A 13288-nucleotide genomic window follows, 5' to 3' on the forward strand; every position below is an offset into this window, starting at 1 on the left:
TATGGATTTTGGTACATGTTTTGAGCCAAAAACCTATATCACAGAATTTGAAGAAGTGCAAAATCTAAAGAATAATTATGTTTTGATCCACACATTATAGTCTTGGGAGGTGTGACTTAAGTCAGAACAACTAAAAATGCGGGCCAAGTGAGATTCTCCTCCATCCCTGTACTCAGGAAAGGACAACTAAAAACGCAAACCTGTGATCCGACAGCCATACAGTTCCAAACGAAGTGCAATTCCGCTGTGCCAAACCTGGGGGCGGATCCTGACAAAGCGAGTCAGCACTGGAGCATGGATCTTGTTCAGAACCACTTCTGAGGCATCGGTGTTAGCCTGGAATACCTGGAAAGGAGAGAGTGCAAATATAGCGTTATCCTTTCCTATTCGTCAGAACAAGAAAGCCTGGAATGTGAAAGGGGGAAAATGAGAAATGAAGATGACTGCCTGAATGGTTGCACAAAATGTCAGAGAGGATAACTGGCTAGGGCGAAGGTTGTCAAAAGTTTCAGTTAGACTCAATTTCTTTGCCTCTAACAACAACCTAACCTGCACATTCGTTATTTGCCAATGGTTATGTTTAACTGCTGTTGTCTTGAATTAAAGAACCTTTTAATGAGGGTGAAAGAGGAGAGCGCAAAATATGGTTTGAAGCTCAACATCAAAAAAATGAAGATCCTGGCCACTGGTCCCATCACCTCCTGGCAAATAGAAGGGGAAGAAATGGAGGCAGTGAGAGATTTTACTTTCTTGGGCTCCATGATCACTGCAGATGGTGACAGCAGCCACAAAATTAAAAGACACCTGCTTCTTGGGAGAAAAGCAATGACAAACCTAGAAGGCATCTTAAAAAGCAGAGACATCACCTTGCCGGCAAAGGCCCGTATAGTTAAAGCTATGGTTTTCCCAGGAGTGATGTATGGAAGTGAGAGCTGGACCATAAAGAGGGCTGATCGCCGAAGAATTGATGCTTTTGAATTATGGTGCTGGAAGAGACTCTTGAGAGTCCCATGGACTGCAGGAAGATCAGACCTATCCATTCTTAAGGAAATCAGCCCTGAGTGCTCACTGGAAGGACAGATCCTGAAGCTGAGACTCCAATACTTTGGCCACCTCATCAGAAGTGAAGACTCCCTGGAAAAGACCCTGATGTTGGGAAAGATGGAGGGCACAAGGAGAAGGGGACAACAGGGGACAAGATGGTTGGACAGTGTTCTCGAAGCTACCAGCATGAGTTTAACCAAACTGCGGGAGGCAGTGGAAGACAGGAGTGCCTGGAGTGCTCTGGTCCATGGGGTCACGAAGAGTCGGACACGACTAAACGACTAAACAACAACAACATGTTTAACTCCATGGCATGAACATCTTCGCCTAATCCTATCTTCTAACTTTTAAAGGAAAAAAGAATAGCCCAAGATAATTTTCTTCATGTCAGTTGGTACCTCAGTTCTATCCTATTCTGTTATGACAACAGCTGAAATGCAAACCCAGACAAACCAATTAAATAAAAAAGAGCTTCTGATTTCAGATGGACAAGCCTGAAACACTTTGGCGCAATTCCCAGGAGTGCAAGATGTTCAAAACACTCCTCAAATCTACAGCCCACTTGCCTGAAATAGAGCATACAAGCAACAATTAGCGTTATCAGTTGAACTACTGACTTTACCCACTCGTTCTTCAGCTTCAATATTTACAAAGTGGGCGTAATAATCATCATAATTCTCTTTTGTAAGCATTGCCGATTCAAAACCAGCCCATTGGAACGCATTCGTTTCCTTCATGGAAGTAGCAACCTCTCCGAATAAAAGTATGTCAGTCACTTCCCTTCAATCCATACGTACAAACACCAGAAATAAAATAAAAACCTTTTTTTAAAACAAGACCTTTATTTGGTACAAGGCATGTTGCGGTATTATTCAAACAAACGGCTGTCTTACCAGATGGCCTTAATCGATAATTACCATATGGACCATTCCATCACCACCACCACCCCTTCTGCTATTTTAATAGCCTGTGTAAGTGTCAGCAAATTTTCTTTGGGGGCTTCATCTTCTACGTGGGGAGAAAAAAGACAAAAGAGATGTTCTAAAAAGAAAACTGCTACGACCATCCTGGGACACACACTCCCTGCGTGCCAGAATCTGAGGGGTCCTCCTGGCTGAACTCTCATCTGTTTCGGACCAGAGAATCCAAGTTTTTTCCTTTTGTGAGTTTTCGGTAGGTGTGCAAATCTCCACTGACTTTGCTTGTGGCTTCGATGCTGGATTAAGCAGAATTGAATCGGACTAGCACCGAAAAGCTAAATCACTTAATCTTTAGAGTCCAGGGATTCAAGAAAAGGCTCTTTTTTTGAAGATCCAACGGCATTTTCCTAATATTCCAGGGGAACCAGCATTAAAGGGATAATGCAGATGTTTCCTGGGTTTGTAACAATCAACTTTAATCATCTTGGGGCAGAAATAGTTTGCCAGAGTCCATGTATCACAACTGCAGTGTCCTCTATGTGAACTTGCTCTCTGCAGGAACGCATGGGGCAGTCGTTCCCACAGCATCAAGCGTGGGAAGAGAAGCCCGGATGCAAACCACGAAAGATCACAACATGGAGATGGAGTCCTGGTGGGTCTTTCAGCAAAAGGCCATCAGTGGGCGCTCCTAGTCCCAAGACGATCCTTTATCCTTTTTTTAAAATTTTTTTAATGTATTTTTATTTTTTACTTTTCAAGTTTATACATTTTTGACATTTCAAAACTTGACTTCCTTCCCGCTCTTTCTGCAGTTCCTTAAATTCATTTTTAGTATCTTCTGCATATCCAAATTAACTTAATTTGCTCATTTATTCATCTTCTTTACAACTGCAGGTTATTACAATAATCCTGCTACTGTTTTAATCTGTTTATAATTTATCTGTAAATATTCAATAAACCATTTCCATTCTTTTATATATATAAAAAAATCTTATCTTAATTTCTTATTCTTTTGGTAAGTTTCGCCATTTCTACATATTCCGTAAGTTTTTGTATCCATTCTTCCTTTGCTGGGACTTCTGCTTCTTTGCATTTTGGGGCAAGTAACATTCTAGCTGCTACAGTAGCATACATGAATAAGTTTCTATACATTTTAGGTAGTTCTGTCCCTATAATTCCCAAAAGAAAATTTTCTGGGTTGTTGTTTTTTACAAACGTTATTTTAAACATCCTTTTCATTTCATTACATGTCATTTCCCAGTCCCAAACGGCTCCTCGGTATTACTTTATCTCTGCACAACCATAAAGGTAAAGGGTAAAGGGACCCCTGACCATTAGGTCCAGTCGTGGCCGACTCTGGGGTTGCAGCGCTCATCTCACTTTATTGGCCGAGGGAGCCGGCGTACAGCTTCTGGGTCATGTGGCCAGCATGACTAAGCTGCTTCTGGTGAACCAGAGCAGCGCACAGATACGCCGTTTACCTTCCCGCTGGAGCGGTACCTATTTATCTACTTGCACTTTGACGTGCTTTTGAACTGCTAGGTTGGCAGGAGCAGGGACCGAGCAACGGGAGCTCACCCCGTCGCGGGGATTTGAACCGCCGACCTTCTGATCGGCAAGTCCTGGGCTCTGTGGTTTAACCCACAGTGCCACCCGCGTCCCATATGCACAACCATGAGGAGCCTCAAAAAAGCCTTACATTAAGGGGAGTTTACAAAGCACCCTTCCCTGTAAGTATTCCTGGGACTTATTTATGAGACCCACCTCTATAGATCTCACCAAGTAAATGGCTGTTAATGTGCAAGGAAGACAGTGGCGAGGACTGACAATGTGCCTCTTATTCAGTAGTCCTTGTTTCTCAATTTGATCCTTTCACATGGTTTTGCATGTTTTGTGGTATTTTATGCGTTGTGACTTGCCATTACAGTTTAGTAATTCTTCATTGCAATTGTTAAGCGTAAGCTGTTTAAATATTATTGTGTGATATTTAGTTTTACTGTTCACTATTATATTGTAATGGCAGAGACGCGGGTGGCGCTGTGGATTAAACCAGAGCCTAGGACTTGCTGATCAGAAGGTCGGCGGTTCGAATCCCTGCGGCGGGGTGAGCTCCTGTTGCTCGGTCCCAGCTCCTGACAACCTAGCAGTTCGAAAGCATGTCAAAGTGCAAGTAGATAAATAGGTACCACTCTGGTGGGAAGGTAAACGTCGTTTCTGTGCACTGCTCTGGTTCGCCAGAAGCGGCTTAGTCATGCTGGCCACATGACCTGGAAGCTGTACGCCGGCTCCCTCAGCCAGTAAAGCGAGATGAGCACCGCAACCCCAGAGTCGGTCACGACTGGACCTAATGGTCAGGGGCCCCTTTACCTTTTTATTATATCGCAAAAGATTTTTGAATACGTCTTTATTTGATATAAGTTGTTTATTTTAAAGTTAGGTTTTTATTATGACTTTTTTTGTATTGGGTCAGATTGTTAATAGGGGTGTCTGTCTATTTTGCTGTCTCTTTTGTTCTATTTTTTCAGCTTGTAAAAAAGACTTGTGTATAGTAATATGGAAAGGGGGTGCACAAATGAAAAGTGAAACGAAATATAAATGCTCGACTCTGACCACTGCCAAGAATGGCCATCCACAGGAACTATTATAATGGGAGACACCATTGGTAGGGCATGTTCGGATGAGTTGCTTATTGCTCCTATTACATCTTATTATTGTTCTTACTGCTACCGCATCTGAAACTTTAAAATACTTAAAAGCCTATAGAGACAACTCAGCAGTGCATCTCTCTCTCTTTTTTTTTTTTTGCTTCCTTTTTTTTATAATATTTTTATTCAAGAATTTTTTCCATATAAACATAACATACATAAACATACAAAGACATAAACAAAACAAAAAACATGTACCATTTCATATCCTAATTTCTTATACCTTTCTTCCCCGACTTCCTCATGCCTCCCTTTTCTGTATTCCAAATTCTTATCAATTACTCAGCAAATCTTCCCTTATTTTAATTTAGATTTAAACTAATCTTCCTTATTCTCCTTGTCTTAACCATTGCTAATAGTAACCATTTACTTTCCAATCCAACATCATTCTAACTTTCGTTAACTTTGTGATATTTCTTTAAATAGTCCTTGAATTTTTTCCATTCTTCTTGCGCTGCTTCTCTTCCCTGGTTTCGGATTCTGCTCGTCATTTCTGCCAAGCCCATGTAGTCTATCACCTTCATCTGCCATTCTTCCAGTGTGGGTAGCTCTTGCGTCTTCCAGTACTTCGCAATAAGTATTCTAGCTGCTGTTGTAGCATACATAAAGAAAGTTATATCCGTCTTTAACACCCCTTGGCCGACTATACCCAAGAGAAAGGCCTCTGGCTTCTTAAGGAATGTATATTCTCACCCGGAGCTCCGGGTGAGATCCGCCATTAAGCGCTGGCGCAGCAGTGCATCTCTCTCGGGATTCTGGCACGCCAGCAAATGGAGATTGTGCTATGAGGAGCTGAATAAACTCCTTGCTAAATCCATGAGCCCTTTTTCGTCAGCAACAACTGTCCCACAGTCGAAACAAGTGCGTGCGGTGGTGGATTCCCGTCTTTAGGACAGCAAAGTCAAGCGAAATGTATAGCAAGGAAGTCTTCGCCTGCAAAAATCTGTGCTGGTAATTGGGATCTGGAGCAGGTTTAGAGTTGAACAGAAATGCTAATCCGGAGAATACGGATCACGCTGGTACCGTTTAGAAACACAGCGTGGTTGATGTGTTTTTAATATCCTACTTTTATCCCAGCACACCCCTCCTTTCTCCTCTCCCTTCGCCTGCTCAGCAGTCGCAGAATACCCTTCCTTCAGCAGGAGGCCTGGAAACATCAGCGTCCGCTGCGAGTGGCCTTCATGTGTGCCAATATCCCAGATTCTGTGTGCCAGGATATATTTCGCCACTGAAGCTGAAGCCTGTAGCTTTGTGTCAACCCACAAAGCTGATCTGCAGCATGTCATCGAAGAACCTAAGACAAGAGTGACCCCATCTGGCCCCCCCCCACGCTTGCCCTTATTTCAATTTCCCTGCTAATCCTACTTCTGCTGCTTTCACAACTTCTGCCGCAAAACCTTCCTTCTCCAAACACATATCTAGGTGTCTCTGAAATTTATTTATCTTTTCCCCCTTTCAGTCACCTTCTTCCCTGATTTGTTCCATATGGTGATTACTTCTAATTCTGTCTTGTTTCTTCAGTCTGCACACCAATTTTATTTTATTTTTCAAGCCTCCTTTGCAGTGTGAAAGTTATAGGCGGCAATGCTTTGTCTGAAGCGGTGGGTTGCTGCCAATAACTTTAGCAACTCTCACTTCCTCGTTTACACCCTTCTCTTTTTATGGCTTCACCATCTTTATCAATCCTTTCTGGAACGCTGATAAACAGCCTTTAGGTACAGCCTCTTATTTCAAAGAGGGAAGGGGAAAAAAATAGTGTTAACAACCTTAGCTGCTGCATCACAACTTCAGGCTACATTCATTCATTAGATTCAGCCAGGTGTCTAATTCTAAACAGATGGGCAGGCCTAAAGATTTCGGAATTCCTCTTAGCCTGGCCTTACCTCCAGAAATTGCAGGATTTAGGTATGCGTAACTTGCAATGAAAATCAAACAGAGCGCTCCGAAACAGGCTGTGCCATTTCAAAGGCCAGGGAGCAACCGCTGTTATTCAGGGCTTCACTCTTTCCTGTGCAATAACAGTCCCTGCTACCTGCACACAGAGTCCAAAGTGAATTACTTGTGGTATTTCTTCTGAGGGCTTTAAAAGGTAACAAAATTATCTCTTAAATTCTATAAAGCTCCAGTATCTTTGTTGTTACGCTTAACAGTGCCTTTCCCATGAACTATTGCCACTGAAAGCCCCCCAGACATTATCTTGATCACATCCTCTACTGCCCTAAGTCTACTTCCTAAATTCAAGATACAGATTGCTTCAAATATCACTCTCCTTGATGTTTAGCCTCCTCAACAAAGGACACTTCCAGTCTGATGGCCTTCTTCCAACTGCTGGGTATTATGGGTTTGGAGTGCGTCAAACTCCTAGCTGCCCTGTGTTGCAGAAAAGGACTAGACCGTGTTCTTTGTCAAATTATTCTCATTCAAGTAGCCCATAAGAAACTACCTATGAAGGCAGCCAATGTAAATGCCTAGACTGCAAAATGGCAGCTCCACTATCTCCATATTTACCCTGGTACAAAAATACACACGTGAATAACATCTGCCCCTCTGACTGGTTTGAGTATCCCTTCCTGAAGGGAGAGAAATTAATTAAACAACAATGAAGCAAGCTGCTTGTAATTTGGAGTGTTTGGTATCCGGATTTGATCTTACTGCTCAGTGCAACTCAGGAAATCACAACTGTTTCAAGTCTCTTCAGACTTTTCCTCAAAAGCAAAGCACGTCTGAAAAACTCAACTTCTGGTTTTTCCCTGTGAAATCTTTACACTTAAATCTACTGCTGAGAGCACACTGCGAGGCAAACCTCCTCATTTTTATTGGAACTAAATGCAAACAGGCAGCTTCCCAAGGCATAAAATAGCACCACAATGTATTATTAATGGAAAACATGCAATGCTCAGAGCTTCTAGAAAATAACATTTTCGTTGTCATCTCACAAGCATAAAAAGTTTGAAACTGCAATTAATCCAGAATGCGGCAGCTAGACTGGTGACTGGGAGTGGCCGCCGGGACCACATAACACCGGTCCTGAGAGATCTGCATTGGCTCCCAGTACGTTTCCGAGCACGATTCAAAGTGTTGGTGCTGACCTTGAAAGCCCTAAACGGCCTCAGTCCTGTATACCTGAAGGAGCGTCTCCATCTCCATTGTTCAGCCCGGACACTGAGATCCAGCGTCAAGGGCCTTCTGGCGGTTCCCTCACTGCGAGAAGTGAGGTTACAGGGAACCAGACAGAGGGCCTTCTCAGTAGTGGTGCCCGCTCTGTGGAATGCCCTCCCATCAGATGTCAAGGAAATAAGGAGCTATCTTATCTTTAAAAGACATCTGAAGGCAGCCCTGTTTAGGGAAGTTTTTAATATTTAATGCTGTATTGTTTTTAACACTCGATTGGGAGCCGCCCAGAGTGGCTGGGGAAACTCAGCCAGACGGGTGGGGTATAAATAATAAATTGTTTTTGTTATTATTATTATTATTAGAACTTCACACACTCGTCCATGTTTCACATTATTCATCCCAGCTATACTCTGCCATTTCAGATCCTTAGCTTTCTCAAAACTATTTTCCACACCCAGTGTACATCAATATAAAGGGTTGGGGGGCACAATAAGACTTCATCAATGAACCACTCTCAAGAGCCGAGTGGCCAGTGGGTCATAATCCAGTAAGAGTCATCATGAGCCGAATGCAACTCTCAAGCAATTTAAGTACCGCTTTAGTTCAAGGCGGCAGATGGAATTGAAAGAAGCCCATATTGTGGTGCAGGATCTACAGATCTTGTGCTCCATCGAGCCAAACCCAGTCTTCCCAACCACTTCCTGTGCCCTGGACTACCATGTTTCCTGCTGTCCCAGGAAGCCAGCCAAAACAGGAATCCTGGGAGGGCTGCTGTCCGCTTGGCAGATCCTGATCGCAGCTTATGCATGTGAGGAAACCGGAGGTATAGAGAATTGCCCTTCCAAGCCTCTTCTATTTGGGCATATGGCGACCAAGAAAGGAGGGGGTTGAAGCCACACACCAACAAAAACCCCAGGACTGGGGAGGAGAACCAAAAGGAATATTTTCTGGATGCTGTCTATGGGGTCTGGGTTGTGAAGGTGTGTTGGTGGAGGAGCAGAGTCGTAAACTGTACATAATAAACAACTATTTCGATCTGTAGTTTTCCCAATTTGTAGCTTTTAACCCAAATGAACGGCTTTACCCGCCCCCCTTTCCTTTTTTAACTGCTACTGCCCCCCCCCAAGACATACATACACCTGCCCTTCACCTCATGCATATACTTAACATTTACTGCTGGTTCTCGCTATCCGGTGGGTCGACATGTATTGATAGTCAATAAGGATCTGACCTACATAATTAATTTGCTTTAAGACACCAAGGGAGTGCGCAGAATGACATAGCCGGATGAAGGGCCTTTATCCCACCCCCTGTTCCCTTCTCTCTCCCCCCCCCCCATTCCCCTCTACTGGATTTCATGGCCAGGCTGCTCTTCCAATGTTAAAATGTCCCACTGTCAGTTTGGGGAGTGTGTGTTTTTTCAGTTCCAGTGGGTGTGCGGGGGACCCTGCCAGCGACAGCGTCAGCAGGGAAAGCAAAGCAAAAAAAAAACAAACAAACCAGGTGGGTTGAGTACACATTACATCCAAGAAGCAGTTTATGATCCCAAAGACCCTTCGCCTTATTTATTTTTAGTTCTGGTTTTCTCGTCAAGAGTTTCTGAGGCCATTAAAAGGGAGAGGGGTTTGAGTTTTCTGGGAGGGGACCAGAGTTGGGGAGAAAATTCCCCTGCATAATTTGTGCGTGTTTGGGCCTGTCTCCCTGGACCACTTGGATTACGTTACCCACCCCCCGTGGAGACAAAAAACACTAACAGGATTAGGGGGTTCACGACTTCAGAGGGAGAAGAATGAAGGAGGGATGTCTGTGGAGATTATCTTTCTGCTACAGAGAGACAGGGCTTCGGGCGGAGAGCAGGGAAACTTCAGGCGCACGGCGACTCAGAAGGAAAGAGGAGCAAGGAACTGGCCTGGCTTTCATTATATATGGGTGTAGATCTGACCGCTTAACACTTCAACATGAGTGATGCACTTACATGAGAAATGACCGTACACGATAGACCATACAAACTTCCATGCATACAGTGGTACCTTGGGTTACATACGCTTCAGGTTACAGACTCCACTAACCCAGAAATAGTACCTCGGGTTAAGAACTTTGCTTCAGGATGAGAACAGAAATCGTGCTCCGGCGGTGCGGCAGCAGCAGGAGGCCCCATTAGCTAAAGTGGTGCTTCAGGTTAAGAACAGTTTCAGGTTAAGAACGGACCTCCGGAACGAATTAAGTACTTAACCCGAGGTACCACTGTAACTGGAAATCACATGCTCTCTTCCTTAGCTTCCTGCCTATTTTCCTGTACATTAAGCAATCACAGGGAAACGTTAACTTCCAGATGTCCACTATAGCAGTATTTATATCACTGATCCAATGTGGAGTAGCGGCCAGAACAGGCCTGCACCACCAAGCCAAGCACAATCTGCCAGCTGTATATTCGCAGCCTCCCGGAGTGTTAAGAAAGGCACACAGTTCAGGAGCCTGTCAATACCACCTCGCTGCTGTTCTCCAATATATTTCAAAGCTCACGGGAAGGGTATCTTTGCCTCATCTCTTAGACCAAGGAACTGAGGCACAGAGCGAACTAACTAATTCAGCCGAAGCCACAGCAAGCACCAAGGTACCTTCTGGCCTTGGAAATGTCACTCTAGTTCCCTGTGCACTACACAGCCCTGGATGGTTGCTAAATGCCAAAATGTTAATTTGCACAGAGACTATGAAACCCATGAAAGGAGAAACAGTATATATATATTGAGGGGGGTCTTTTCAGCAGCTGCACCTAGTACACTTGGCTCCCTTCTTACCGGTTTTTCATTTTTTTACTGAGCACTTTATTTCATCCTGTTGAATTTCTACAGATAACATTTTCTTATGCTTGGTTTTTACTGCTTCTCCTGTCACCTCCCTTTTGGGTGGTTGTTCTACGATATTGTGATTTTAATCCAAGCAGGCCTGGCTGGGGATTTTGCACCAGAAGTGTGGAATGTAAATATTTTAAGAACTAAAATAGATTAAATAGACCCCTCCCAAATGAAAAACAAAATTGAAGCCCTGACTTTTAGGCTGTTTATGTAATTTGGTTTGTTGCATATAAAACAGTGCAGTGTAAGGAAGGCATTGCAAATGAACTGCACGTAAAGGCTGCCAGGTTGTGTCACTCTTCACCTGGCAGTGAAAGTCCAGATACTGGACATAGCTGAGATGCGCCCCTGAACTTTTAATAATAATAATAATAATAATAATAATAATAATAATTTTTATTTATACCCCGCCCTCCCCAGCCAAGGCCAGGCTCAGGGTGGCTAACAAGCAATAATAAAAACAAGTTGAATGAATACAACTTAAAAACAAGATTAAAATACATTAAAATATTGAAACATTAAAACATTAAAATGTAGCCTCATCGCAGGAGGAGAAGAAAAGGAAAAAAGAGAGGGAGGGAGGGAATCAAATTGGCTCCAAGCCAAAGGCCAGGTGGAACAACTCTGTCTTACAGGCCCTGCGGAAAGAAATCAGATCCTGCAGGGTCCTGGTCTCATGAGACAAGTGTTCCACCAGGCCGGAGCCAGTGTTGAAAAGGCCCTGGCTCTGGTTGAGGCTAATCTGACTTCCTTAGGGCTTGGGACCTCTAGGGTGTTGCTATTTACGGACTTTGAGGCTCTCCGTGGGGCATACCGGGAAAGGCGGTCCCGTAGGTACGAGGGTCCTAGGCTGTAAAGGGCTTTAAAGGTCAAAACCAGCACCTTAAATCTGACCTTGTACTCCACCGGGAGCCAGTGCAGCTGGAAAAGCACTGGGTGAATATGTTCCCATGGCAGAGACCCCGTGAGGAGCCTCGCTGCAGCATTCTGCACCCGCTGGAGTTTCTGGGACAGCTTCAAGGGCAGCCCCGCGTAGAGCGAATTACAGTAGTCAAGCCTGGAGGTGACCATTGCATGGATCACTGTGGCCAGACATTTACACAATGTCTCTCAGAAAGATGAACAAGGCCAAGTCCAATTATTTCTGCTGGTCCCCTATAAAGCGCTTTGGCATATTCCAGTTCTGGACCTACAGGAGATGGTTCCTTCAGCCAGGGACATTGGAGTCCCCCGACGCATTCATAAAAACATTTTTAAAGACACACAAACACCCCACTTCCCAAACATCAAAGGTCACAGGGACCAAGCAGGGTGGGCCATCAGCCAGCCGAGGGCTGGCAATAAGGATTTATAGTAGCAGATTTATAGCCAGATCCCATTGGCTATGGTTCCAATGCCTGCTCTCCTTTCTGGAACAAAGGATTTGCCTGGGCAGCCGTGGTCAGACAAAGTTGGAAGGGAGTGGTAGGATAGCTGCCACCCCTTTGGAATCTGGAGGTGATTTGGGAGTGGGAGATGTGCCAAAGCCATTCCACCTCATCTGCTTTTTGAAATTGGCAGATTCACCCATCCCTTGCTGGCAGAAAAACACTTCCAAGCTGAGGAGGAGGACGGCTTGGAGTCTTAGATGGGTGGGGAATCAACCACAACCTCCTTGCTCATGTTGGGCACTTCCTGACTTGAGTAGAGGGGCTGCAGTGGTAGTGGCTGTCCTCAAATCCAGTTCTGGGGGTGGGGAGATTAAGAGGGAAAGAGAGGAGATTTCCTCCTCTTTGTCCCCCATCGGATCCCAGTTGCTGCAATGTATTTGCATATGCTTCATGCAGCTCTCAAGGCATGGCGCTAATAATTTAAGTAAGGCTTGTCTATTCCACAAACCTAGATAGCATCTTAAAAAGTAGAGACATCACCTTGCCAACAAAGGTCCGTATAGTTAAAGCTATGGTTTCCCCAGTAGTGATGCATGGAAGTGAGAGCTGGACCATAAAGAAGGCTGATCGCCGAAGAATTGATGCTTTTGAATTCTGGTGCTGGAGGAGACTCTTGAGAGTCCCATGGACTGCAAGAAGATCAAACCTCTCCATTCTGAAGGAAGTCAGCCCTGAATGCTCACTGGAAGGACAGATCGTGAAGCTGAGGCTCCAATACTTTGGTCACCTCATGAGAAGAAAAGACTCCCTGGAAAAGACCCTGATGTTGGGAAAGATTGAGGACACAAGGAGAAGGGGACGACAGAGGACAAGATGGTGGGACAGTGTTCTCGAAGCTACCAGCATGAGTTTGACCAAACTGCAGGAGGCAGTGGAAGACAGGAGTGCCTGGCATGCTCTGGTCCATGGGGTCACGAAGAGTCGGACACGACTAAACGACTAAACAACAACAACAATTCCACACAGATTTTAAAAGGGGGAGGGGGACTTTGCCAAGATGGGCAGACCAGTATTTTTGTGTGGGCGAAAACACTCTCCTCTTCCTGAAGGACCTGAAGATCGTTCAGTGATGCTGATAGCAGAGGTGAGGTTTGGAGAATTCAATCAGTTCAGATCAGGTATCAGGTGTACAAATCCCTTTCCACCCCACTCCGTCCCTCCTTCTCCCTGAAAGCAACGCTGCTCTCTATGAAAAACAACACGACCATCCCCTTCTGCTG

The 13288-nt window shown here is 44.5% G+C and overlaps 1 protein-coding gene across 2 annotated transcripts in view; it reads right to left on the minus strand.

Moving 5' to 3' along the window:
- Positions 1-13288, minus strand: part of NRP2 (neuropilin 2) — a 233396-nt gene that overhangs the window by 109195 nt on the left and 110913 nt on the right. For both annotated transcript variants that reach the window (XM_083628026.1, XM_083628027.1), the window contains exon 8: positions 201-345. In XM_083628026.1, the coding sequence (XP_083484152.1) occupies positions 201-345 (145 nt within the window). The remainder of the gene's footprint in view (positions 1-200; positions 346-13288) is intronic.

The sequence above is a fragment of the Podarcis filfolensis genome (assembly GCF_964270895.1).
Source record: "Podarcis filfolensis genome assembly, chromosome: 1".
NCBI classification, from domain to species: Eukaryota; Metazoa; Chordata; class Lepidosauria; order Squamata; family Lacertidae; genus Podarcis; species Podarcis filfolensis.